The sequence below is a fragment of the Littorina saxatilis genome, linkage group LG17, assembly GCF_037325665.1.
Source record: "Littorina saxatilis isolate snail1 linkage group LG17, US_GU_Lsax_2.0, whole genome shotgun sequence".
Classification (NCBI taxonomy): domain Eukaryota; kingdom Metazoa; phylum Mollusca; class Gastropoda; order Littorinimorpha; family Littorinidae; genus Littorina; species Littorina saxatilis.
Genome location: NC_090261.1, coordinates 44,256,007 through 44,281,804, shown reverse-complemented (window position 1 = coordinate 44,281,804; position 25,798 = coordinate 44,256,007). Strand labels below are relative to the sequence as shown.

At 43.0% G+C, this 25,798-nt stretch overlaps 1 protein-coding gene across 1 annotated transcript in view; it reads right to left on the bottom strand.

The window, feature by feature from the left end:
- The window catches only part of LOC138953165 (nesprin-1-like), a gene marked incomplete in the record, with an annotated part of 316,807 nt that overhangs the window by 267,803 nt on the left and 23,206 nt on the right, over window positions 1–25,798 (bottom strand). Inside the window, 15 exon segments of the mRNA XM_070324965.1 lie at window positions 586–897; window positions 1,260–1,586; window positions 2,323–2,643; window positions 2,990–3,130; window positions 5,013–5,189; window positions 5,864–6,184; window positions 8,183–8,291; window positions 10,863–11,083; window positions 11,642–11,803; window positions 12,628–12,762; window positions 13,856–14,023; window positions 14,337–14,486; window positions 15,718–15,858; window positions 23,870–24,052; window positions 24,894–25,508. Coding sequence (XP_070181066.1) covers window positions 586–897; window positions 1,260–1,586; window positions 2,323–2,643; window positions 2,990–3,130; window positions 5,013–5,189; window positions 5,864–6,184; window positions 8,183–8,291; window positions 10,863–11,083; window positions 11,642–11,803; window positions 12,628–12,762; window positions 13,856–14,023; window positions 14,337–14,486; window positions 15,718–15,858; window positions 23,870–24,052; window positions 24,894–25,508 — 3,483 coding nt within the window.

Genomic DNA, 25,798 nt, shown 5'->3' with positions numbered 1-25,798 from the left:
GTCATTTCCAAACATCGTCTATTCAGAGGGTCTACCATCCCATCATGCATGGTTTTCTGTGTTTCGGGGAGCCAAAGGACTGTACGATTTTACCAGGCATGGGAACAAGGCAACATACAGACACCTGCATCTTCAAAGTCACTTTGGAAGACCATGTTTGGCATGTTTGCTGTGTAATCCAAACTATCATACCTACAAAATAAATCAAAACCTTCACTTGACTGCCCCAGTAATAAAACGATCTTCATATAGCCGATCAGCAGTCAGTTCAGTTGTCTTTTGTGGCTATTGAAGTATGAATTCACTCTTCCATACAGCTGAGTAACCAAAAGTGCCCATAAAAGGGGGGGGGGTTAATATTGACATACATAACACTGTGAGCCAGGCTAGAGTCAATAAGCATTATGGAACAGCCTCATCCCTTCCCCCCCTCCAGATTCTGTGTTCCTCTGAAATATTGATTGACCTGTCAAAAACTTGATGCTACTTTGACAACTGCCTTTCATCCAAGAGTTCCCATGCCGGGTTCATGCAAAACACAGAAGTAACACCAAGATACCAGGACCTGCCAAGGGCATGCTTTACCTTGGCCAAAGCAAGCTCATGCTCCAAGACCTGAACATCAGTAGTCCCTACGTTCGGATCCGACGCCAGTCTGTTTTGCAGTCTGTCCAGGTTTTCCTGGAAGTTCTCCATATCATTGGTGTAGGCCGTCCAGGCTCCGTGCATCTTGTCGACGCGATGGGAGCGCTCTTCTGACGCTGTGATGATAGTGCCCCATCGTTTTTGGATGCTGTCCAGTTCACGCGCCATGTTGGGCTGCTCCATGAGGTAGCCAGCCTCTGTGCTCATCTTGTCAAAGATTGGGAGATTCTCCTCGCACTCACGCAAAAATGCCTGCAAACACAAAACATATATTTGGGTGAGTGATACTGTTGCAGTAAAAAGAAAACATACGTTATGTTAATATGTGGTCAATTAAAAACAGAAATGTAAACCCCTCCTTTCAGTGCCCGTTCAGCGCCTAAATGGTCATGTTTTATTGTTTTATCATATTAAATACCATTGCCGTACAGAAAATGCGACCACCTACATAAGAGGGCATGAACAGAAAAGTGTTACAAATAAAAGCACTGTCCTTTCCCATACAATCAGTTTGATGTCCGCTGCTCATGACACACTATCTGACTTTCACATGACAAGAAAAATGCTTCTCTCTTTCTCTCAAACAAACCCTTCCTTCACACATTCGAACAAACCTGGTGCAAGTCATACAGATCCTTAGCCTCTTCCAGCGAAGCACACTTGGGCAGCTCCGTGGCGCAGTATTTCTCCGCCTTCACGATCCAGGGCATCAGCTGTTCATGGAGATTCTGGTAGCGCTGCCAGTGAGCTACGTTTCCGGAAAGCGCCGTGCTGCGATCTTTGGCGCGAGAACACAGGCTCTCCCACTGGCGCCGGACGCTGGTCAGCTTGGACTTGAGGGCGGCCGTTTCTCTGGAGCGGAAGTTCTGGGTCAGCCCCTTGGCATCCTTCTCCAGGTTCTCCAAGGTGATGTGATTCTCAAACACCTGGCTGGAGATGGCCTGGAAAGAAGGGAGGAGAGGTTACTTCTTCTTCTGCGTTCGTGGGCTGAAACTCCCACGTACACTCGTGTTTTTTGCACAAGTGGAATTTTACGTGTATGACCATTATTTACCCCGCCATTAAGGCAGCCATACGCCGTTTTCGGAGGAAGCATGCTGGGTATTTTCGTGTTTCCATAACCCACCGAACTCTGACATGGATTACAGGATCTTTTCCGTGCGCACTTGGTCTTGTGCTTGCGTGTACACACGCAGGGGGATAAGCCACTAGCAGGTCTGCACATAAGTTGACCTGGGAGATCGGAAAAATCTCCACACTTAACCCACCAGGCGGCAGCGGCCGGGATTCGAACCCTCGACCTTCCGATTAAGAGGGAGGAGAGGTTACAAAAATGCATGATAAACTACTCCTTATTTATTCTTTTTCTTTCTTTGTTAAGGATCGAGATACATTACAGATAACCAACTGTACACCGATCCCCCTACCTAGCCAGTCAAATAATAAACCAAGACAAAATGCTTAAAAAAACACACACACAAATAACAGTTGACAAAAGAAAGTAAAAATTCCTGCACATACTGTGAACAGGATTATCCGGTTCTAACAAAAACAGTAAACAAACATTCAAAATTAAATCATTCAGTTTACCAACAAATCAATCTGTCAATCAAATCCACGAATCAAATGATCAACCAAATTACACACACAAAAAACACTCAAGAATTAAGTTCTTACCTCTGACTTCTTCAGCTGGTTCTCTGGGGTCTCTTGCTTGTTGTCATACACATCGTTCAGTTTCCCTTCCTTCTCGTTCAGCCAGTCGCCGAAGTTGTTGAGTCGCTTGTAGTACTCGCCCCACTTGGCGATGGTCATCTCAAGGTCGCCCAGTTTGGCATTGAGTCTGTGTGCCACACCGTCGAGGCGCTTGTCCATGTCACTCATCTCTCCTTTGAGAGGCCCCTGGCGCTCGCGACTCGCTCCTTCACAGAGAAGAGCGTTCAGTTTTGTCATCTCGTTCAGACTGCCCTTCAGCTTGTTCAGAGTTGACTGCAGCTCCTGAAATGTGATAGAAAATAAGATTTGAAAAGTCAGACATGAAAACGAAAATGGTTGGAAATAGTCTCAATTTCAAAGTCAGCTAAAATTATGAGATGTGCAGGCTTTTTGAGCTCCCAAGGTTCAATATTTAATCAATGTCAAAGGTCATATATATCAAAAGTGTTGTTTGCTCTTTCAAAATTACTGAACATCATAAAATTTCACAAGAAAAATTTAGACCACTAGGTATGAAAGGGAAAAAAAAAGATTAAGTGTCAAAGTCCTACAGGACAGTCATGCATCATGAAAAATCACAGTAACACAGATACAATTAATCACATTGTGATGCACTATTTATATTAACCTTCTTGGACTGCAAGTCTTTCTGCGCGGAATCCTGAGCAAGCGTTTCCGGCGGTTTTTCCAGCTCTGACTCTGCCTTCTTGAGGTACTGCAGGAGTGATGTTTTCTCTCCCTCATACTGCTCCCAGTCTTTCACCTTTTGCTGCAACCACACACACAGACAGCCACACTGATCAGCCACTGTACGTCTCATGAGCAAGCTTCCTATCCCTCTGTGGGGGCAACAGTGGGGGCACAGAAACATGGGGGCTTCCATTGCTCTTTTTGTTTGTTTGTTTGTTTGTTTGCTTAACGCCCAGCCGACCACGAAGGGCCATATCAGGGCGGTGCTGCTTTGACATATAACGTGCGCCACACACAAGACAGAAGTCGCAGCACAGGCTTCATGTCTCACCCAGTCACATTATTCTGACACCGGACCAACCAGTCCTAGCATTAACCCCATAATGCCAGACGCCAGGCGGAGCAGCCACTAGATTGCCAATTTTAAAGTCTTAGGTATGACCCGGCCGGGGTTCCGTTGCTCTGCCGCCTTGTCCCCATACTTTGTTAACCACTGATCGTCTTCCAGTTTACACGAAAATCACTGCACATCTGCAAGCTTACACGAAAATCACTGAGCATTTGCAAGCTTACAAGAAAATCACGAAGCATCTGCCTGCCTAAACGAAAATCACAAAATTGGCAGAATGATTCAGTGTTTTCAAAGAGCATCATTCCTTTCTCAGACCTTGAGAAGTTATGGCAACTGACCAGGACATCCAACAGACAGACAGTCTCACTGTGCCAACAGAGGCAGAGGCATGTTCTGATATCCCAAGGACAGCTTACCTCAGGCAAGAAATCCTTGGTAAGAGTCTGATCACACACCTGCTGCCGTACTTCTTCCAATAAAATATACTGAAATCTGATAGATGTTTACTTTTCTTTGGCACAACGCGTTTAATTAATTTCAGCAAAAATATCCATGCATGCTCCAGACAAAGTCCTCAATTTCAAACAAAATAAAAGACTTGTGTTTGAAAATCCTGCCGAACTATGCACTGATGATGTATGGTTTCATAAATGTACTCATACTTGAGATTTTTTGCAGATTTCCGACCAGTTTTGGCACAAATATTAATACTGTATGTATAAAAAAAAGAGTGTTTTTTTAAGACACAAACTTACCGTGCTACATGATAACAGAAAGCAAAACGAAGTAGGCCTCTGCATCTGACAACTTGATGCAGACTCTCTTACCAGAGCTTGTACGGTAACGGATTTAAACTCTCTCTCCCACTGACACCTAACTTTCCCCTTTCCGTTAAGCTGCGTCAATGAGGAAGCTCAATGAGTTGCGTGATCCATAATCAATTATCGTAGGAATGCCAGACAGGCAGCATCAGCAGAAAATCAATACTTGCAGTGATCGTTCCTCTTCTTTGAAAGCAGTGTTAAGAAACAGGGATACAAAGTTGTTTTGCATAAACTTCCACATAATCGAATGTCAGCCAGTGCAATCTATTGATATGGGAACGGTGGGAAAACTACTAAGATGCTTGAAAAGGGGGAGGGGGGGGGGGGGGAGGTGACTAGACTTGTTTATGCGGCAACAAAGAAAGTTTATTTGCTTTCTCTTTTTACAGTTTACTTTTTATATATAAAAAAATAAGTACCAGCTGCCTTTATTAAGTTGTCTATTTTAAGACACATGAAAAAAGTAGAGGCAAAACACAAGCAGAAGATCATGCAAACATAAAGCCATAAGAAGAAAGAGAGATAAGACAAGTCTTGACTTGAGAGTTATGCAAAAAAAATACCTATCAGATTTTCTTCCTCCAGCCCTTGCCCCGAGAGAGAGAGAGAGGATGAAAAAAAGAGAGAGAGAGAGAGCGAGAGAGAGAGGGTGTGAAAGAATCCCACAAACGCAGTCATGCTCATCCTTTCTTGATGTACAAACAACAATCATGTTGGTCCTCAACAAGGCAAACCACAATCTAAGTAAAGAAGACAATTCCTCAAAGCAAATAACTACCCCATACCTTGAGTTTGGAATGCTTGGCTTGAGCCAACTGGTTGGTGTCACGCCATTTTCTGTCCAAATTGTTAACCGTGTCTGAAATAAAGGCGGGAGCGTTGCGGTCCTGTTGCAGGCGCTTGCCTTGGTCGATGTCAGCCTGAACGTTGGCTTTCTCCGAGTCCAGCTTGGTCAGAAGGGCCTGCAAATTCCACAACAGAGTTATACAATTGTAGATTTTCTGTATTTAATTTTTATTTATTTTTTTTTTTCGCAAGTGCACCTGCACACACACAGAAGAAAAGAGGAGGGGAGAGGAAAGGGGGGCGATGCATAACAATAAACTTCTTTCTCAATTGGTGAGCAGGGCCTGCAAACAGTACAACAGAGTTAGACAGTTGTAGATTTTCTTTATTTAATTGTGTATTACTATTTATTTTGTGCAAGTGCATATGCACACCAACAGAAGAAATGGGGAGGGGAGGGTGTGACGGTGCATAACAATAAACGTCTTTCTCAATTTCCTTGCTGACTAGCGCGAGATCTTCATTCTGAATGCCATTCTTCAGTAAACTCATCATCAGTTTACAAGGACTGCACATCATATCAGCTTATGTTTACTGCATCATTTAGATTATTTAATTTGTAGAATAGAAGAAACTTTGCAAGAAAATTGTTTTAATTTTCCTTTTACACACTATCCATCAACTGAATTTCTTTATGGAAAAATGTGAGAAAGGATAAAATGGAAAAGAGAGGAAGCCTGAAATCTATTTGCTTTCCAACAGCTCCTTTGCAAGAGTAATCTTAAAAACAAATGAACTCTTCAACAGAAAAGAAAAGTGCAATGCTATTTCCCTTCAGATCATAACTGACCTCGTGTTCCTGCAAGTAAGCTCTGGCATCGTCCAGACTGTCAATGACAGGGTTCTCCATAGCCATGCGCTGAGCTTCATCCAGCCAGTTGTTCTTGCGGTCAACGTTGTCGCGGAAATCAAACCCTTTGGTGAAGATGGAAGATTTGCCCATGGTGGCGTCCATGTCGGGTCGCAGGCCCTTAAAACGAGCCATCAGTTCTCGGAGGCGTTTGCGTTCATTGGCGGCGTCAGAGTCTGGGGCATCCTGAAGGAGTTCTTCAAGGTTGCCCTCCAGACGTCGGCCCTCCTCCATGTGTTTGTCCATGTTGCGCATCTCCTTCTGTAAAAAGAAAAGAGAAACAACTTTCAGGATTTCTGTGAGGGTTGTTTTTGTGTGTGTGAGGCACATATGCAGGTGCATAAAGACATGCATAATGTTGGGAACCATCAATAATATTGGAGGATCCTTACATTTCCTAGGTTCAAACCTTTATTTTCTTCTCGCTCAATACATGCCATGCTTTCAAATTAATAGTATTCTGGCTTATCGCAAAGCCATATGCACCAATGATAAAGTTTTTGTTTTCTACTGACTCTTACCAAAGATCAGATTTTCTTAAATGCTTCAAATCTAAAAAGACATTTCAACATTCAGTCCTAACTTCTTGACATGTTACCTATCAGGTGTATACTTGCACCTGGTTCAGACTATTCACAAATCATGGCTTGGAAGAGAGAGAAAAAACATGCCATAATGACTACTTCAAACTGACATCAAAATGATTAACATGACCATTAGATTAACTCTTCCCAGGAACAGTCTATTACAATTCTCTCCAGAAGTTAAGCGGTTTAATTTTGCGGCTGGAACACTCACCAAACAATGCAAAAAAGTGCTCAACTTTACAGAACTGAGCGTCTTGAAAAATAATGTAAGAGTACATGTACTATGCTCACGTACACTGACTCTTTATCATGCTTATGGAGCACATTTGATTGAACCATGACTTGAGTGAAGTACAACCAATAACCTATGATATCTTTATTATAATGTTAAAGGTTGAAAACATCATAAATGAAAACAGGTACTGCAACCCAAAAATGTTAGGTGCACTGCTACCAACTACCACAAATATTTTGATACTGAAAATAACTTTCTTTTCTTTATTTGGTGTTTAACGTCGTTTTCAACCACGAAGGTTATATCGCGACGGGGAAAGGGGGGAGATGGGATAGAGCCACTTGTCAATTGTTTCTTGTTAACAAAAGCACTAATCAAAAATTTGCTCCAGGGGCTTGCAACGTAGTACAATATATTACCTTACTGGGAGAATGCAAGTTTCCGGTACAAAGGACTTAACATTTCTTACATACTGCTTGACTAAAATCTTTACAAAAATTGACTATATTCTATACAAGAAACACTTAACAAGGGTAAAAGGAGAAACAGAATCCGTTAGTCGCCTCTTACGGCATGCTGGGGAGCATCGGGTAAATTCTTCCCCCTAACCCGCGGGGGGTTGAAAATAACTGACATAGTGAACATTAGGTTAACAAGTTGAAATGATTGCTATGGAATATTGAACACCAAAAGCAAGTACAGGTACAGGATTTCATATTCTGCTCAAGTGAACTTGTTTACATGAATGCTACCAATATTATCTGAACAATAAGGTAATGTACATAATCAATATGCGTTTGACAAAATAATCTGTAACATCAACGGTACAAATCAAATGCAAAAAGTAAAGGAAAGAAAACTTAACCAATTTTCTACAAAAACCCGGTTGTGCTTACAGCATGCAAAACTGTTTCAAAATGTGAAACAAACTGAAAACAATCAAATTTTTTGACAAACATAATTTTACTGTGTACTGGATATATGTGGAGACAACTGAAAACCATGGTAAATGAGGTCTTCACTGATAACATGAGGGTAATGCACTAGGACAACAATTTTGTTTTACCTTCAGCTGTTCCAAATGCAAGATGAGTTAAACATATTTTGTGAATATATAGATTTAAATAAGCATAGAGTATATAATTGCACCACTTACACACATAGTTATTATCTGCTTGATAGTATCATTCAAAAATGAAGGCTGTTGTGCTTGTTTATCATCTTATAAAAAAAGACGTTAAGTGAGACGCTTGACATTCATTCAGGAAAAATAACCTTTTGACCTTGAAGAACAACTCTAAAGTTTTTGGTGGAAAGGCAGCGTACATTCTGATACTGTGAGAAGCATCCTTTATGAGCACCTATTGGCTGAAATCGAAAGACAGGTGAAGACTGAATTTCAAACAACTTCCATCCAATATGAAGACTGTTGCTTACCTGGAATTTTGCCAGCATGTCTTTGTACTCATCGCTGGAGACGTTGTCCTGCCCCATCTCTTTCATCAGTTTCTCCACGTTGCTGATCCAGTCAGACATCCCGTGCACTCTGTGAGACAACATACAACACCGTTAATAGACCTGTTCAAATGTACACAGCTGTGCCATTCCCCCATCCCATCCCTCCTCACACCCTTCAATAATCTAGCTTGCTCTGTCGGACTGCAGCTTTGAGGGTAAAGGCAAAAAGAATTTCAAGATGCAGCATCATCATCATTCAAGTCACAGGGTTACAGTGTTTTAAACCAGCTCTTACATTTGCAGCTTTTTGTTTGTTTGTTTGCTTAACGCCCAGCCGACCACGAAGGGCCATATCAGGGCGGTGCTGCTTTGACATATAACGTGCGCCACACACAAGACAGAAGTCGCAGCACAGGCTTCATGTCTCACCCAGTCACATTATTCTGACACCGGACCAACCAGTCCTAGCACTAACCCCATCATGCCAGACGCCAGGCGGAGCAGCCATTAGATTGCCAATTTTAAAGTCTTAGGTATGACCCGGCCGGGGTTCGAACCCACGACCTCCCGATCACGGGGCGGACGCCTTACCACTAGACCAACCGTGCCGGTCATTTGCAGCTGGCAGGTTTCACAGTATTGTGTTCAGCAATTTACTATTTACACACTCAAATTCTACAAAATAAATGTTGGCACACAATTCAAAGGACATGTTTTTCCAACAAAGTGAGTTTGTTACAACTAAAAACAGTAATTTTTTTTATAGTCCTGGTCCTTATTTATATCTAAAAACCAGGCGCAAAGCGGCATACCCTGAAAACGCAAAAAAAGCAATACGGTCATCCTATGCATGCATATAGCTCATATAGCCAAAACCGTTGAAGATAGAAAGACATTTATTGAACAAAAAATATGCCCCACATCATTCTTAACAAGTTTTGTTCTTGTATGTATATCAAAATATTGATTCTCAAATGAATGGTTTGAAAAAATACGACTTCCGGCAGACCTAGACCGTTTTGAAGGAAAAAACCGTCTTTTTTTTCAAACCATTCCATGGCCATCAATATTTTCATATACATGTAAGACCAAAACGTGTTAAGACTGGTGTTGTGCATCTAGTTTGTTCAATAAATGTCTTTCTATCTTCAATGGTTTTGGCTAGATGAGGTAACAAGAGAAGGATATGGGCATTGGAATTACGTCAACATTTCGAGCATTGTCACAGATGAAACATTTACTGCAGGGTGCTCCTGATTAACAAACCGAGCAAAACTGAAAATTATTGAAGAGAAGACATGTCTGAACAGTTTATAAAGAGACAAGTTTGCAATCATTTGTAAACACCATTATTGTATGGAGGAGTAACTGTTCCCCTACCCCCTAAGAAGGTATTTCTGTCCGTCAACCACGTGAGCAATCGCCACAAATCGAGGCATCACTCGCATTTCAGTTTGGACACACCGGCTGATTGCAAATGCACAGTACGTGTTTCGACACTGAAACGTGACGATTGAGCGTCAAAATAGTTTCTTAAAACAGTCGAAAATGGAGTTAAATGTGACTTCAACACTCAGTGGCGATCGCTAGAGTGGCGATTGTTACTAGACGGACACTAGAAAACCTCAGAAAATGTAATTACTTTGCGATTTTTTTAACTGAAAAACTGTTGCGGTCTTTTTCTGTCGAGCGCGAGCGTCAACGTAAAACAACGTGAGGTCACTTCCTCCCCAAACGGTTAGTTTTTGAATGAAAAGAAAAATGTGGCGATCGTTACATTGTTTAGACGGACTGGATCGCAACTTTGAAACTCGGGTCACCGTGCGTCGATCAAGGGCAAATTGACCTCGGCAACATTATAACTCACTTCAAGGGTGCACAAACTTGTATTTACAGTATACAAAATTAGGTAAACTTGTGTTTTTGTCCTGTGAAATCACAATTAGTTTCGATGCTCTTGATATCGCTATGCGGACGGACAGATCCGAATCCCCATACATTTTTTTTTGCGGAGCTAGTATAAGTTAGAATTTGTGTTATGGATATCGATTGTTGTTGAAAAACAATCATTTCAATGTGTTCTGGCACTCTCAACCACCACAGCATTGATACTTGTGCATGTGTGTGTTGGAATTTAGTTCTTTGTTTAGTGATGCTGTGGCAAAAGTAAATTCATCCGTCCGTATTTTGACGATCGCCACCATTCATACGCACATAAATAAACACATTATCAAAAATGTCAACTTTTATTTTCAAAAAAGTATTTAAACAACTAGTTTGCATGTTAATACAACAAATACAGCAGATTCTCACAGATATGGATTTAAAAGACTAAGCAAATCTGAGACTATCAAAATGGCCTAATACCATGAAACCTGTCAGCTCTGCTTGTACGCAAGTAGTGAAGCTATCCAGGTGGTATGGAAATCTATAAAACCATTCATGTGATACACACATAAAGCATAGCTGCACTTGTCCTTTCGAGCACGTGTATATACTTGCTGGCATGCATGCATACTCTCATAAACGCACACACACACATGCACACACAGGTAATACACACACACACGCACACACGCACACACACATAGTCACACAATCACAGAAACATACACATACATAAAAGTGTAAAAAAAATTAAAAACGACAAAAATCTCACTTTTGGTTGTAGTCTTTCCATCTTTCAGGCAGCTGCTTGAGCTGTAGGTGAAGCTTGTCCGAGAAGCCGGAGAGCCTGTTCCACCTGTCCAGACATTGCTGATAGCGTCGTTGCAGGGAGCCATCGGCTCTGTCCATAGTGTTCAGCTGAACTGAGTAGCCCTTCATTTGCTCCAAACATTTCTCGCATGTCGTGCGGAACACACCCTGCTGGAAAAATTGCTACAAAGAGACCAAAAAATAACTCATTAATATTTGAGGTCAAAGAGTAACAAACATTGCAATGTACAAGACCTGAAGTACAGGGGGAAAATCTAGAACTTATTTTATGTCTGATTATAGTTCACACTGTGAGGTTTCATTTGAATTTTCTTATAAAATTCCATTGACAGACAAAACCAAAATGGTGCACATGATTCTGACTCTGCCTGTTTTCATTCATTTTCACATATCCCATTTTCATGAACTATTAGTTAAGTTTAAATTCTCAAAGCAACAAGTACTCTTATCCGTCGCGATATAACCTTCGTGGTTGAAAATGACGTTAAACACCAAATAAAGAAAGAAAGAAAGTACTCTTATTCTTTGTTAAAATAGTAGCAGACACCTACAATTTTGGCCTTGCATCATGTAACAGTACAGTTGAAACTATACCCCCTTTAAGACCTAAAAAGATCGGAGAAAATGAGGTCTTAAAAAAGAGCGAATCTTAAAATGGCTACATCAGGTGATAATCATGAACCAAGGTGGTTTAACTAGTAGCCACTTAAGAGCACTGACCTTGTGTTTCTGCAGAGCATCCTTGACATTGGTGTTGGATGCTAGCTGCTCCTGGCACTGCTTGAGGATGGCCTCTGCCTTGCCCATCTGCAGGTCAAACTTCTCCTCAGGGAGCACAAACTCCAGCTTCAGAAGTTTTACGGGGGCCGCTGCCATCACAGCCTGAAAAAAACACATCACAAAGTCACCATAAAAATTAAGAATTAGAAGCAAGAATTTTTTATCTTCAGAAAGTAATACTTGTCAAGTTTGCATTGGACTAGTTTTCAGCTGCTGTGACAATGATAACAGTGAAATCTGACACTTTGTACCTTTATTATCCAATGGCATACTGCCTTCTGAAACACTAGTAAAATTGCTTATGACACCGGCAAAAGACCCACATACACCCATTGGAATTATGTGTGAAGCAGGGCGGGGATGTAGCTCAGTCGGTAGCGTGCTGGATTTGTATCCAGTTGGCCGCTGTCAGCGTGAGTTCGTCCCCACGTTCGGCGAGAGATTTATTTCTCAGTGTCAACTTTGTGTGCAGACTCTCCTTGGTGTCCGAACACCCCCGTGTGTACACGCAAGCACAAGACCAAGTGCGCACGAAAAAGATCCTGTAATCCATGTCAGAGTTCGGTGGGTTATAGAAACACGAAAATACCCAGCATGCTTCCTCCGAAAGCGGCGTATGGCTGCCTAAATGGCGGGGTAAAAACGGTCATACACGTAAAAGCTGTGGGAGTTTCAGCCCATGAACGAACAAACAAACATGTGTGAAGCACCTTCTGTGCCCATACTGAGGGAGACCAACACAATCACATGATGTAACTTAAGCATACTTTTTATATTCACAACGCCCTATCCCCACACACACACATCCAACCCCCCCCCCCCCCCCCCCCCCCCCCCACTGGTTCATACTGCAACTTCAGAACCATAGAAGTATTGACAGTGAAAGTTCTTATGAATTTATCCAAATGGGTTCTGAACAAACTCACCTTCCACCTCTGTTCCATGCCGGTCATTGTCTCCTTGAGGGGAATCTGGTTACCTGGTTCCAGCTGCTTCAGTATCTCTTGACCGTTGGTCAGGTAGTCCTGTAGTCGCTTCTGGTCTGTGCGGTCAAAGAAAGCCTGGCGGAACAGAGATAATACTCAGCTGAGAAATGCAACCATGAAGACAAAAGTAAGATTTTAATTAGTCTGTTCCTTCTAATAACTGTGAAGACAAAACTTAACATCTTAATTAGTTTATTCCTTTTTTTTACAACAGACGTTACAGAAAAAGTAAATGAAGCAACACATTTCACATAAACAGGTGTTCCCTTGAGTTCAACACAATTGTTTTCACAGTTAAAGCTAAACAGCAAGAACAGTGTCACTTTAGAAATATGAACACTTTCACATAGTAAATTTTAAGGGACTTATTGTCCGTCAGGTCTTAATTGCCTATATTGGACATGAATTGGTTCATACGATTCGAGTTTTTACGCCCTCACGGCTTTTGATGTATGCATGTTTAGGTGATATCAGCCATCTGCACTTATGGTAGAATGATAAAGATCTTTAACGTGCCATTGTGGTGACACGGGGGTGGGAGATGGATACCGTCTCTGGGTCTGCACATAAAGTTGACCCGTGTCCGTCCCGGCCCGGATTCGAACCAGCGACCTTTCGATCACAAGTCCAGTGCTCTACAACCTGAGCTACCCGGGCCCCCACACTTTCACTGCCACTATCTCCAGCTAAGGATTGGAAGATGGGAACAACCTGTGGGGTGTGTGGTATATCTCACTTACATTAAAGAGTTGTAAACTGTGTTAAAACCTCTCAAAATTCAATATAATAAGGTCTTTTACAGGAAGGAAGTAGTCTTAGAATGGACTATGGCGGTAAATTTACATACTTTACAAAGAGATCTGTTCGAATACCCTGGGAAACAATTTAAGTTTTAGAGTAGACGGGGCATTTAGACATAAGTTCCACTGTACCACAGAGTGACGCTTTTTCACAGAGTTAATCCTGTAGTGTTTTAGTGTTAGAGTTATTGCCCTTTGCATATTATATCATGAGTCATGTGCATTGCAAGAACACCTGCTGCCATGTTTGAACCGCCCCATGGGAATGGAGGAATAAGACAGCATATTGAAACAAATTGACTTTAGTCAACTGTGCCTCATGTGAATCGTGTGTGTCCATTACAAATCCTAGCATAAAGTCAGCTCACCTTATGTTTGCGGATGAGGCTTTCTGTGTCGTCTTCGTTGTCCTCAATGACGGCCTGTGCGTTGTCCAGCCACTCGTCCAGCTGTTGCTGCTTCTGTATCAGGGATTTCCACAGGCGGGCCATTCCCTCCAGCTTCTTTTCCCACTCCTTGGAAGACGTCAAACATTTCTGGAAAACACAATCAAATTGTATTGAACATTTCGTATACATTAATATTTTTCGACAAATATGGCTCATGTTTGAATGCTGAAGTTTAAACTACGGATTCAAATTTGTTGCAGTTTAAGGTAAATAGTTCTAACCCTGTAACATGATCACAACTGCTAGACCTTCCAAAGAGTTACACACACATATGTGCACTTACACACACACACTAGCAAGCACACACACACACACGCACGCACGCACACACACACACACACACATGCATGATTGCACTCACATTACACTGCAGTCAAATGAAAAGTGTGAGGCTCCTTACCTGAAATCTCTCATTGGCAAAGCGCATGAGTTGATCAGCAGGTGAAAAATCAACGTTTTTCAACTTGGCTTTGGTACCGCCAATCTTTTGGAAGACTTTGTTTTTGCTCTCTAAAATAGATTTTTGGTATGTAGTCTCTGAGAAGAACGCCTGCAATACAAACAAATCACATAAAAGCAAAATAATGACCACACATCTTCCAAGCAGTCTATCCTTTAGTAGAAAGTCCTTACAGTATCACATTCAATTCATGTATTTGCTTCCTTTCCTGAAATAGATGCCCCCCTCTCCTCCTTTCCAATCTCAGCTCCACCAAAAAAAGAAAGAGAGCTAATTTCCATACTAGTGTGAACTCAGTGAATGTTCATAACAAGAAGGGCAAAGCCCATACGACTCACATGCTTTACACATTTTTCCTACCAAAATCCATGTGACCTTGACCCAAGGACAAGGTCATCCAAGGTCACGCAACACAAAGCTGTTAATTCAAGACATAGGAAGTACAATGGTGCTTATTGGCTCTTTCTACCATGAGATATGGTCACTTTTAGTGGTTCACTACCTTATTTTGGTCACATTTCATAAGGGTCAAAGTGACCTTGACCTTGATCATATGTGACCAAATGTGTCTCATGATGAAAGCATAACATGTGCCCCACATAATTTTTAAGTTTGAAACAGTTATCTTCCATAGTTCAGGGTCAAGGTCACTTCAAAATATGTATACAATCCAACTTTGAAGAGCTCCTGTGACCTTGACCTTGAAGCAAGGTAAACCAAACTGGTATCAAAAGATGGGGCTTACTTTGCCCTATATATCATATATAGGTGAGGTATTGAATCTCAAAAACTTCAGAGAAAATGGGAAAAATGTGAAAAATAGCTGTTTTTTAGGCAACATTTATGGCCCCTGCGACCTTGACCTTGAAGCAAGGTCAAGATGCTATGTATGTTTTTTGGGGCCTTGTCATCATACACCATCTTGCCAAATTTGGTACTGATAGACTGAATAGTGTCCAAGAAATATCCAACGTTAAAGTTTTCCGGACGGACGTCCGGACGGACGGACGGACGACTCGGGTGAGTACATAGACTCACTTTTGCTTCGCATGTGAGTCAAAAATCCTCTGTCATAGACACAGGCAGGGCATTTAGGTTCAAGTCTTTATGAATAAAGCGTAAAGGTCCTTTGGCCTGAAACTAATAGGATCTGCCACAAAGAATTAACTTTCATATTTTGAATAAGCTGGTCAACATGGAGACTCAGAAGTTTCAACCATGTTCATCAGTGGCAAATTTCTGCACACAAAAGATTCTTAATCTTATATCTCTGTATAGGCAAGATAAAAAAATAAATCTACTTGAAACAAGAATGACTCACTTTGTGTTTCTCTAGTCTGGCATCAGCAGCATCAGCAGTAGCGTCCAGCTTGTGTGAAGCCAGCAGGTCTTCCCCTTCTGTCAGCCACTGGTCAAGGTCCACCAGTCCAGTTTCCAATGACTCCACGTTGGGCAGAATAGCCTGTGGTCAGTAACAATGAAAGTTAGATACAGTCGAACCCACTTAAAACGAACACGCTAGTTACGAATTTTGACTTATAACGTATTAGTTTTAAGTTCCCAACTGAATACCTCTTTCTTCATGCTTAAAAAAAATGCTTGAAACGAATTCTTTGTAACGAATTTATGCTTATAACGAGCACTTTTTGGATTCCCAAGCATGCATAATGTCTGTAATTTACTCACGCTTATGGCGAAATCTTTAAACTCGTCCCGAGATCGACATATCATATCATTTGCATAACGAACCCCTCTTTTAACAAACACGTTTTCATCGCCCCAGAGCCGCTTTGTCTCTAAAAGTCACAAGGCTACAAGGATCTGCGTGTGAGGCGAGATCAAACTCAAAGGCAGGTCCATTGTGATGGCTGGGTGGCCTTCTTTATAGACACTGACCTTCTTCCCAGGGGTCATTGACCCAGTTTTAGCTATGAGAGGTGGTTCCCCTTTCATATGAGAGAGGAAACACTTCCTGCACCCGGGTCAGTGACCGAGTTTAACCTATGGGGAGTTTAATCTATGGGGCGGTCTCTTTGATGTCTTGAGAGGAAACTTGGCCAGGGTAGTACATGCACCAGAACTGGTGGACACCATGAAATCGGAGATTGATCAGAATGTGCATGTACATGCTTTTACACGACTTTTTAAATTTTACTTCTAAAATTGTGACAGTAAAAAAATCAATCAATTCTCTTAATGCGAATTTCGGTTAAGACGAACTTATTTCCCGATCCCCAGTGATTCGTCTTAAGCGAGTTCGACTGTACCACACCACGAACAGAACTGAAATGCATTTAACCTTTACCCAAAACTGCATTCAGCGAAATAGCCTGCTGTCAGCAACCATGGAAAGTTAAATACTGTGACAGGGAAGAACTGAACACAATGTTTACTTCAAAGACAAAAGTTTATTAACTTGCTCCCCCCTTTGAACCACCCCACCTCATCCATCCCAAGACAGACATCTGCCGTCTTGTCTCGATTTTATGTTGAATATGACACCAATAATTTAAACTCAGACACAGAGTTCCATCTGAAGTCCCCATGAATACATGTGGATTTTGATGAAAAGTCTGTTTGTTTTTAAAATGTGTATTTTTGCTGTTATCAAGATTATCATATTTAAGATTGTAAGGCGCTTAGAACTATTTCTTTCGAATACATCACCTCAATTTAACTAATAGGAGTTACCTTACTTACGAGTGCTAGACTGAGAAGCGTCCTATGTTACCAGTACTAGACTGTAAACAAGGTCGCTAACTCTAGATTTCCGTCGGTATACCATTTAGGGGAGTAGTCTCCCTTTGTCGGTAGTACCTCTCTGCGCATGTGCCAATGCCCATAATCCCCAGTTTCAATTTCTTGCTACGGGGAGCTAGACGTGTATTTAGACCTTTCCCGTCTAAGAAGACTTCCTTCACAGGAACTACAACATTCACCTTCAATCACGGTTTGGGCTTTCCTTTTTAAGGGCGATTAATACGCCCGTATACATTCAATGATTCATCACGTTGAACAACGTAACGAACCGTGAAAATGAAAGTGAAACGGCTTAAAAATGTAACAAAGTTACTTGGTCATAAGTAGAAGGTACTTCAATCATCAATGATACCTTGTTGACACACAGAGCCTAACAGGCTCCGTTACTTGTCTTTTTTAACTAGTGAACATGCAATTGAACGACAACTATTCTTTACTCAGTCGTTACGAATGTCGAACAGATATTTACAGCGGTTGGACCGGTTTCATTGGCGCAATAGAACTCCGCGAACGATAACTTACCTTGCCGCTTTCAATGGAAAGCAACGGCAGGTCACCCTACACATCAATGTAGGAATACGAACAAGACCTTCAACTTCGAAATTACCCAGAAGTTTTTTGCGTTTTAACAGCTTTTTATCGACTACAGCGAGGTTTACCATGTGCGTTATCCCGACCGGAAGCGCCAGCATTTTTTAGGCGTACAAAGTACCGAGCGCCCGCGAAGGTTACATACGGCGTATGAATACTTCTGTCATTACAAACTGCGATGACTCTTGCGGGCAGCGTAGATACGGAACGCAGTACGCTTGAACGCTGATTGAACTGAAGGCACAGAGCGCCCGCGAATGTTACATATGGCGTATGAATACTTCGGTCATTACAAACTGCGATGACTTTTGCGGGCAGCGTAGATACGGACCGCAGTACGCTTGAACGCTGATAGAACTGAAAGCGGGTTGTATCGAAGAATAACAACAACAAACCTCGCCCGCTTGGAAAGAAAACCAAACACTGAGATTGAGATATGCGCCTCCGGGAATATTACGGAGGGAACTTCCTTTACTCTCAGAGAAAGGCAAGTAATTCTCTCTCCTATGTTTCTGGGAAACGATGTTTTCTGCGGTTGGCAGATTATGGTTTTGGTATTTTTATCAGATGATCATGGTGGACTCACAGAGACCACGTGGTGGTACTTCTTCAAATTGGATAAAGAATACTTTCCTTGCCAACTTAACTTGATTAACTTGTAAACTTGTATGCGTGCATACATACACATTATATATATATAAATATATATTAAAAAAATTTTTTTTTTTTAAATTGACAAGGAAGAATTAAAGTGTATGCAAACACAGATGGGACATCTTTATTGGGATATAATCCTTTTTTCTTGGCAAAGGGTATCAAAGAAGTCAGTTGATGTTACAAATTCCATTTTCATGGAGTGTTTAAATCAGCTATCTGAGTGGTAAAAGATTTAACTTATGGATAAACTCAAGTGTTTACACTTTGAGATTTACACTCAGCTAAAATCTGTTGATACCACAGTGCCAGGAGACAGCTCTTCAAATTCAATTAGAACAGGCACACATATATACTTATGTTCTGTTCCAGTGCACAATTGATGTACATTACACTTGAATGACATGTTATGAATAATATACAGTTGAAACCATGCCTTAGGGGCATGAATAAACTTGGTTGTTAACACATGAGTATTACACTCAGCTGAGTTTTCACAACATGCAAGATCGAGCAAGGCTCTGAATAATACTCACAGGGGAGCTTCCTATAATGTTGTCATGCCTCTACTTATTCCTGGTTCGTAGGCAAAACCTAAGCCTTTGACCTTTAACAAGGCCACATCTCTACTGTTGTCACCTAATCCTACGACTAGGTTCTCAGAAGTAGACAACAGGACCTAACAATAAGAGGCCGCCCTTAAATAACACTGGCTCTAGTCAGGTTCATACAAGGGATACAATGTTTATCATTTCATATTATGGAAAATATAACATATTTGCTAAACGGATGTTGTTACAACACACTATTAACTATGCCTCCTAGACAGAGCGGCTACTCTCATGAGAAAGGTACTGGATAAACTCTTGGCACATCCATGCCGTTATCAGTACGAGGGGGAATTAAGTCATATTGACATGTATTTATATATACGTAGACATTACCAAACAGACAATGTCAGGCGCTCTGGGGGAATACCTCCAGTAAGCACAGGAAGAGACAGGCTTCCTTTTCGCCCTGATAACTCCCAGGATTGTTGCGACAGCTTATGACAGACCCTCCAGCTGTCAGGCAAGACGTCCACTGGGCGTAACATGAGTAGAATCTCCCTGAGGTAGCTACAGCCTCGTCTGCAACCTCTCCCTTGAGGTGACCCCGAAACACGGCTGTTGACAGGACTGGGCCCCTCCCACCACTATCTTTGCCAGGGTTCCCCATCATGATGGTGGCTTCATGCATTTTGACTACCAGTATTCAGTGCTGCAAACTGCCTGTAGCGATGCTTCAGCACCGGAAGGACAGCTCCCGCCCCCCTTTGCCTGTCTACCACCTCCTGACGGACTGAGGAAGACCTAATGTTTAACGCTCTTGGAACTAGACCAACACTTCACGCCTGACCATATTCAGCAGTGCCCAGCTACACAGAAGTCTGGGAGTGTGAGGAGAATGCCTAGAGCCTCCTAGTTATCTTCATCACCTGGAATGGAGAGCTAATGGTTAGAGGCTACAACCTTCACACCGGGGAGCCGCCCTACCAGTAACAAGATGGCACCTGCAATCTGCATACAGATCACCAGTCAAACAGTGGTGGACAACTGAACAGGGTATAGTAGTCACATCAGTTTCCATGCATACTGCAAGCTCTTGAGGTCTCTAGATGTCTCCTTCGGATACACAGCTACAAGACAGACACTGCGTACCAAGATAAGAGGAATCAAAGTGTCTCAAGACATTTGCCTGAGGAAACGACTCTGAAGATCACTCACACTTGGAGTGGAGCTTGTTCAACAGGGTAACAGGCCCAAGAATCTTGCCATACAAGCGTCGGGCAACACGGGTGAGCATGTTCAGGCTACATCACAAGGCGGGGAGCTGTTGGAGATAACGCAGAGACGGGGGAAGAAGTGCTCTGAGATCGTCAAGTACAGAATGCTTTCATGACCTGTGGACGGACTCAGCGTAACAACTTGTAAGAGTTGCCCCTTCTTCCTGAATGTCATCTGACACCCGCATCAGCCAGGGGATGATGATAGAAATGTCAGATTGTACAGTCGACACTCAACAGAGGATGTCCGACACCTGTAACAGGTCACATCTCGACTGATAATGGTAACAACTCTGGCAGAAGCATCAACAGGAGAGACGACAGTAGACGTCCTAGAGAAGGGATGGGCCGTTTAAGATCACTGGGCAGGTGCCCCTGAGATGATCAGCAGCTTTTGGAAGACAACCTACCCCAGGGTCAGGCAGTCCTTAGGCTACAAAACCTCATGGTTATCATCCTTGGACCAAGTCAAGAACCGCCCTGATATGGCGCTTCGTGGTCGGCTGGGCGTTAAGCAAACAAACAAACCAAGTCAAGGCAAAACCCTTCAACAGGGACAGCACTCAACCTACGTCATGCTTCAGAGACGGACAGACTTGACTAAAGAGGGAATGTCTCCCGAGGTGACTCCGCCCGTTTTTCCATGGACTTTCCAGGAAGGACACTGAGAGATAGTCTGAGGTCTGGCCAGCCATCCGCACTATGAGATCCATGGGCCAGATTTCATAGATCAAGGAGGACCTCTCAGCCCATGCGGATTGATTAGTGCTGCCAGACATCTTGGACTGGGTAAACCATACGTCCCTCCATCATTGAGTCAAATTTTCCTGGAACAAGAAGAGCTTCCTCTACCTTTAGGGGTATTGGGTACGGCCACAGACACACTTGGATTTGGGAAGGCTCAGCCACCCCTTCCAACCGAACCTTGAATTGGACAAGCTTCGTTTGCCTCTTACAACTGGCGCTCTAAGATCCCTGGACCACAGAGATAAGACCTAGAGGTATTCCTCCCCCGAAAGGCATAATGAGTGCGGCAATACCTTTGACAGTGGGTGAATGTGTCCATCCCATCCATATGTAGACTCTCAGATGCCTGGACTCAAAAGCTATAGGAGCTGGAGGAAAGAGACACAGTGAGATCCTAGCAGGAGCTAGGAATACCACACAAGGCTATCTCCCTCGCTCCCAGTCTACGGTGACACAAGGTTATTGGGTGAGTATAAGTTGTGTCACTCTAAGAGCTTGAGGTAGAGACACAGTGAGATCCTAGCAGGAGCCAGGAATACCACACCAGCCTTTTCTCCCTCGCTCGAAGAGCCTGAGGTAGAGACACAGTGAGATCCTAGCTGGAGCCAGGAATACCACACCAGCCTATCTCACTCACTCCCAGTCTACGGCTACGCGTCGTTTTTGGGCGAGAAACGTGGCAACTCGGGTGCTGACTAAGACCTTTGTCAAGTCAGAACTATGCATCAGACCAAGAGAGTACACCTCCTGCCTCAGGCAGGGGCCTGAAAACAACTCTGCATAGTCACCCTAGAGCTCAGCTCCACAAACAGCTGAAGTGCCCCAGAGCTCACAAAGCTATGCTGGTCAGACAATGCAACACTTGCCGCCCGCAGCCACGCCTACTGATAATCCAGATATGGACTTGGGTGATCTAGGCAGAAGTACTACTGAGATCACAACATAAGACATCTTTGTGAGTTCAACTACCAGGGGGCAGAACTTTGCATCAGCCCAAGATAGTGCACCTTCGGCCATAGGCCGGAGAACATCACTGCATAGTCATCTAAGGTTTTGTGAGCTCTACAGAAATCTGGAGTGTCCCAGAACCCACAAAACCTATGCTGGGCAGACAACCCAGCAGATGCCACCTACAACCATGTTTACAGAAAACCTAGATCAAGGACCTGGCTGATCAAGCCAGTAAACGGTCCTGCTGAAATCACAAATGGGACCTCTCAGTGAGTTGCATGCCAGGCATGGCACCCTCTTGAGTAAGACAAGAGCGGTCATTCAGCCAATAAGGGCTCAGAGATGCCCATGGTCACTGGGGATCCCCTCACGCTATAAGTGTGGAATTTCAAAGTAAGAAGCAGGTTTTCCCCTTGGGTAAAGGCAATACAGCTGGCTGTCTTTCACTGGCTATTCTAGGACAAATGGTACCTATAACCATTAAGGGTAGGCTTATAGCCCCCACATGCGTTGATACAGGCACAGGAAAGGTGCAGACAGTGACCGTACTGCTGAGCGCACTTGCGCTTACTTCCTGTCACGCAGGAGGAACAGCTAAGTCAGCCTGAATTTACACTGGTATCTGTGCCTACCATCCTCATTAGAGAGGTAAATTCAGAGAGGATATATATATTCATTCATGCGACTGGCACAATTGTTTGCCATGGAAAGTGGTGCCTCAGACCAGAATTCTACAGGATCTCTGGAAACTCTGTCAATCTCCCTTAAATGGAGGATCAGTCGCAGAGACGCACCTTGGTGATAAGTTCAAGGTATTAGAGGAATTGTTATCTCTGACCATTCCTCATCTTTTAGGTCGTTCACCTGATCCGCCTGCAGAACTTTACGTTGCTGGGGAGTTGGGTCGCTCAAGGCGCATAATGGCAAGTCATAACCATAACCCAACATTGATAAAGACAAGTGATCAGAGGAATAGTAACGACCATCGAGTAGAAACCAGCTCTACATTGACAGGTGGGACTTTCTTTTGATTGTCCCTTTCTGGAGCAAGTTGACACAGTGGCAACAATGCAACTTGCCACTCGCCCGACTCAGGATTTCTTGCTTCTCAGTCCGATGATCTATCCTTTTCTTCCCCCGATTTTACAGGGGGGATTCCGGACAAATGGGCTGAGTCGGGTGAGGTGACACTAGATTACCGATCGAAAGTCAACCCTCCAGCCTGTTATCTATTCTCCTATTAGTTAAATTGAGGTGATGTATTCGAAAGAAATATGTATTTTTTACAAGTAAAATGACTATTTCTAAGAATACTCACCTCAATTTAACCAGAGACCCTCCCACCAACCCCGCTATTGACTTAATAGCTTCGAATTGAAACTGGGGATTATGGGCATTGGCACATGCGCAGAGAGGTACTACCGACAAAGGGAGACTACTCCCCTAAATGGTATACCGACGGAAATCTAGAGTTAGCGACCTTGTTTACAGTCTAGTACTGGTAACATAGGACGCTTCTCAGTCTAGCACTCGTAAGTAAGGTAACTCCTATTAGTTAAATTGAGGTGAGTATTCTTAGAAATAGTCATTTTACTTGTAAAAAATACATATTTTAGGATTTGCGCCCTATAATTAATACCCTTATTATTATGTATCACACAAATATTTCTGCTTCAGATTAGTTCATCAGATGGCATTCAATGGGAATGCTGCTAAAGCACCATGAATTGCATGGTTTCAGACCCCATTTTGCACCATTTTGGACATCCCAATGAAAAAGTACCACCAAGATGAAAATATAATGCTGCCAGGTACTGTTTATCTTCTCGCCATGGGGAAGTTAGCCTTGATGTGGCCTTTGCTTCAGTTGTCATTCTTAACTTTTTCATTCTAAAGGCAGAATGCCCTTACGGTTTCAGATGGTCTTTGTTTCAGATAAGCATACCTTGAGGTATTTGATGCGCTCAGGAATCTCCTTGCGCAGCTTGACGATGACTTCTTTCTGGGTGTTGAGGGTCTGCAGCATCTCGTTCACCGCATCCTGAGAACTGTCCTTCACCAGCGACTGTGCCGTCTTGGTGGTCATCTTGAAGTCACTCTCCACCTGTGCCACTCTGGCATTCAGGTCCTAAAAAAGAACAAACACAGGTTAATTTCACTCCGTTCTGCTATTTTTCTCACTTCAAACCCAATAGGGAATCAAATGATGCATCAAAGAAACTGTACCAAATAATAAAATTTGAGAGTGTAGTGTTCTCTCATGGTCTGAATTACATAAATAAACAGAAACCAACCATCTAATTTGAGATGAACGCAAAATATTGCAGTGAAACCCCCCTTTTTAAGACCCAAATTTAAGACTTTTCCTCTTTTGAGGCCTTACTTTTTCAGATTTCATAACCTTTGTAAATTTAACAAAGTTTTTAAAACTCTCCTTCATCAACTGATTTTGTGATATTTGGAGATCGTGAAAGGGGGTTTCCACTATACATCTTCTCATCCCTTTTTCTCTTGAATTTCTTGATTCAACATCACCAGTGTCATCATCGAGGGGCGGGGATGTAGCTCAGTCGGTAGCGCGCTGGATTTGTATCCAGTTGACCGCTGTCAGCGTGAGTTCGTCCCCATGTTCGGCGAGAGATTTATTTCTCAGAGACAACTTTGTGTGCAGACTCTCCTCGGTGTCCGAACACCCCCGTGTGTACACGCAAGCACAAAACCAAGTACGCACGAAAAAGATCCTGTAATCCATGTCAGAGTTCGGTGGGTTATAGAAACACGAACATACCCAGCATGCTTCCTCCGAAAACGGCGTATGGCTGCCTAAATGGCGGGGTAAAAAACGGTCATACACGTAAAATTCCACTCGTGCAAAACACGACTGTACGTGGGAGTTTCAGCCCACGAACGCAGAAGAAGAAGAAGACCAGTGTCATGAGTATGTTAAAAAACAAAACGAATCAACTCACATCCAGCTGCATCAGATGTTCTTTCAAAGGCGCGTGAATGCATGGAATCTCCTGACCCAGAAGCTCTTGCGCTGTGCTCAGCCAGTCCTTCAATCGCTCAACACCATCGCCATACTCCACTCGTGCTTTGCCGATCACTTCTGTCTGCTTGTACTGCTGGAAACTGTCAATGAGAGCAGGGCACCGTTGGTTCATCACTGCCAGCATGGCTTTGATTTCCTCGCCCACAGGGTCCGTCACAACTCCAAGCAGAAAGTTCCCTGAATCGTTCAGCGTCTTCAAGCGCTTCTCGTACTGAGCCACATCTTTGAAGAACTCCTGAATGTCGTCCTGGTTGCCAGAGGCCATCACTTGCTCTCCGTCTGTGAGCCAGACGGTCAGAACGTCCACACAGGCGTTGTAGTTCTTCCACGATTTGATCACTTCTTCCAGCATGGGGCGAGCACTGCGGATTTCCGCGGACAGTTTCTTCCAGCGGTCAGAAGCATCTGTCATGAAGGCGTCAATTTTGGGAGCTTCGGCTTTGTCTGCCCTTTTGTAGGCCTCTGCCAGCTTTTTCATTTCGGTTTGAGTCTTGTCGAATCTCTGCATTAGCTGCTGGTTGTCGACAATGTCCTGTAGATAGCAAACAAAAAAAAGGGTGAGGTGAGGTTATCTCAATTTTTATTTGATTATAATCTGTTAGTAAATCTGATACCACTGGAAAGTAACTACCAATTCACCAACTTCTTTTCACTGCACTTAAAGGCACAGCACAAGAAAGAACTGGTGCAATTCCCAATAAAACTAAAGCTGTGAATTTAAGGAGATTCGATCATTTCCAGGAAAAGAGATGACTGACAAGAGGACTCAATGGAGTCAAGTCTGATCTAGTGTGTATGTGGACACACACACACGCGCATGCA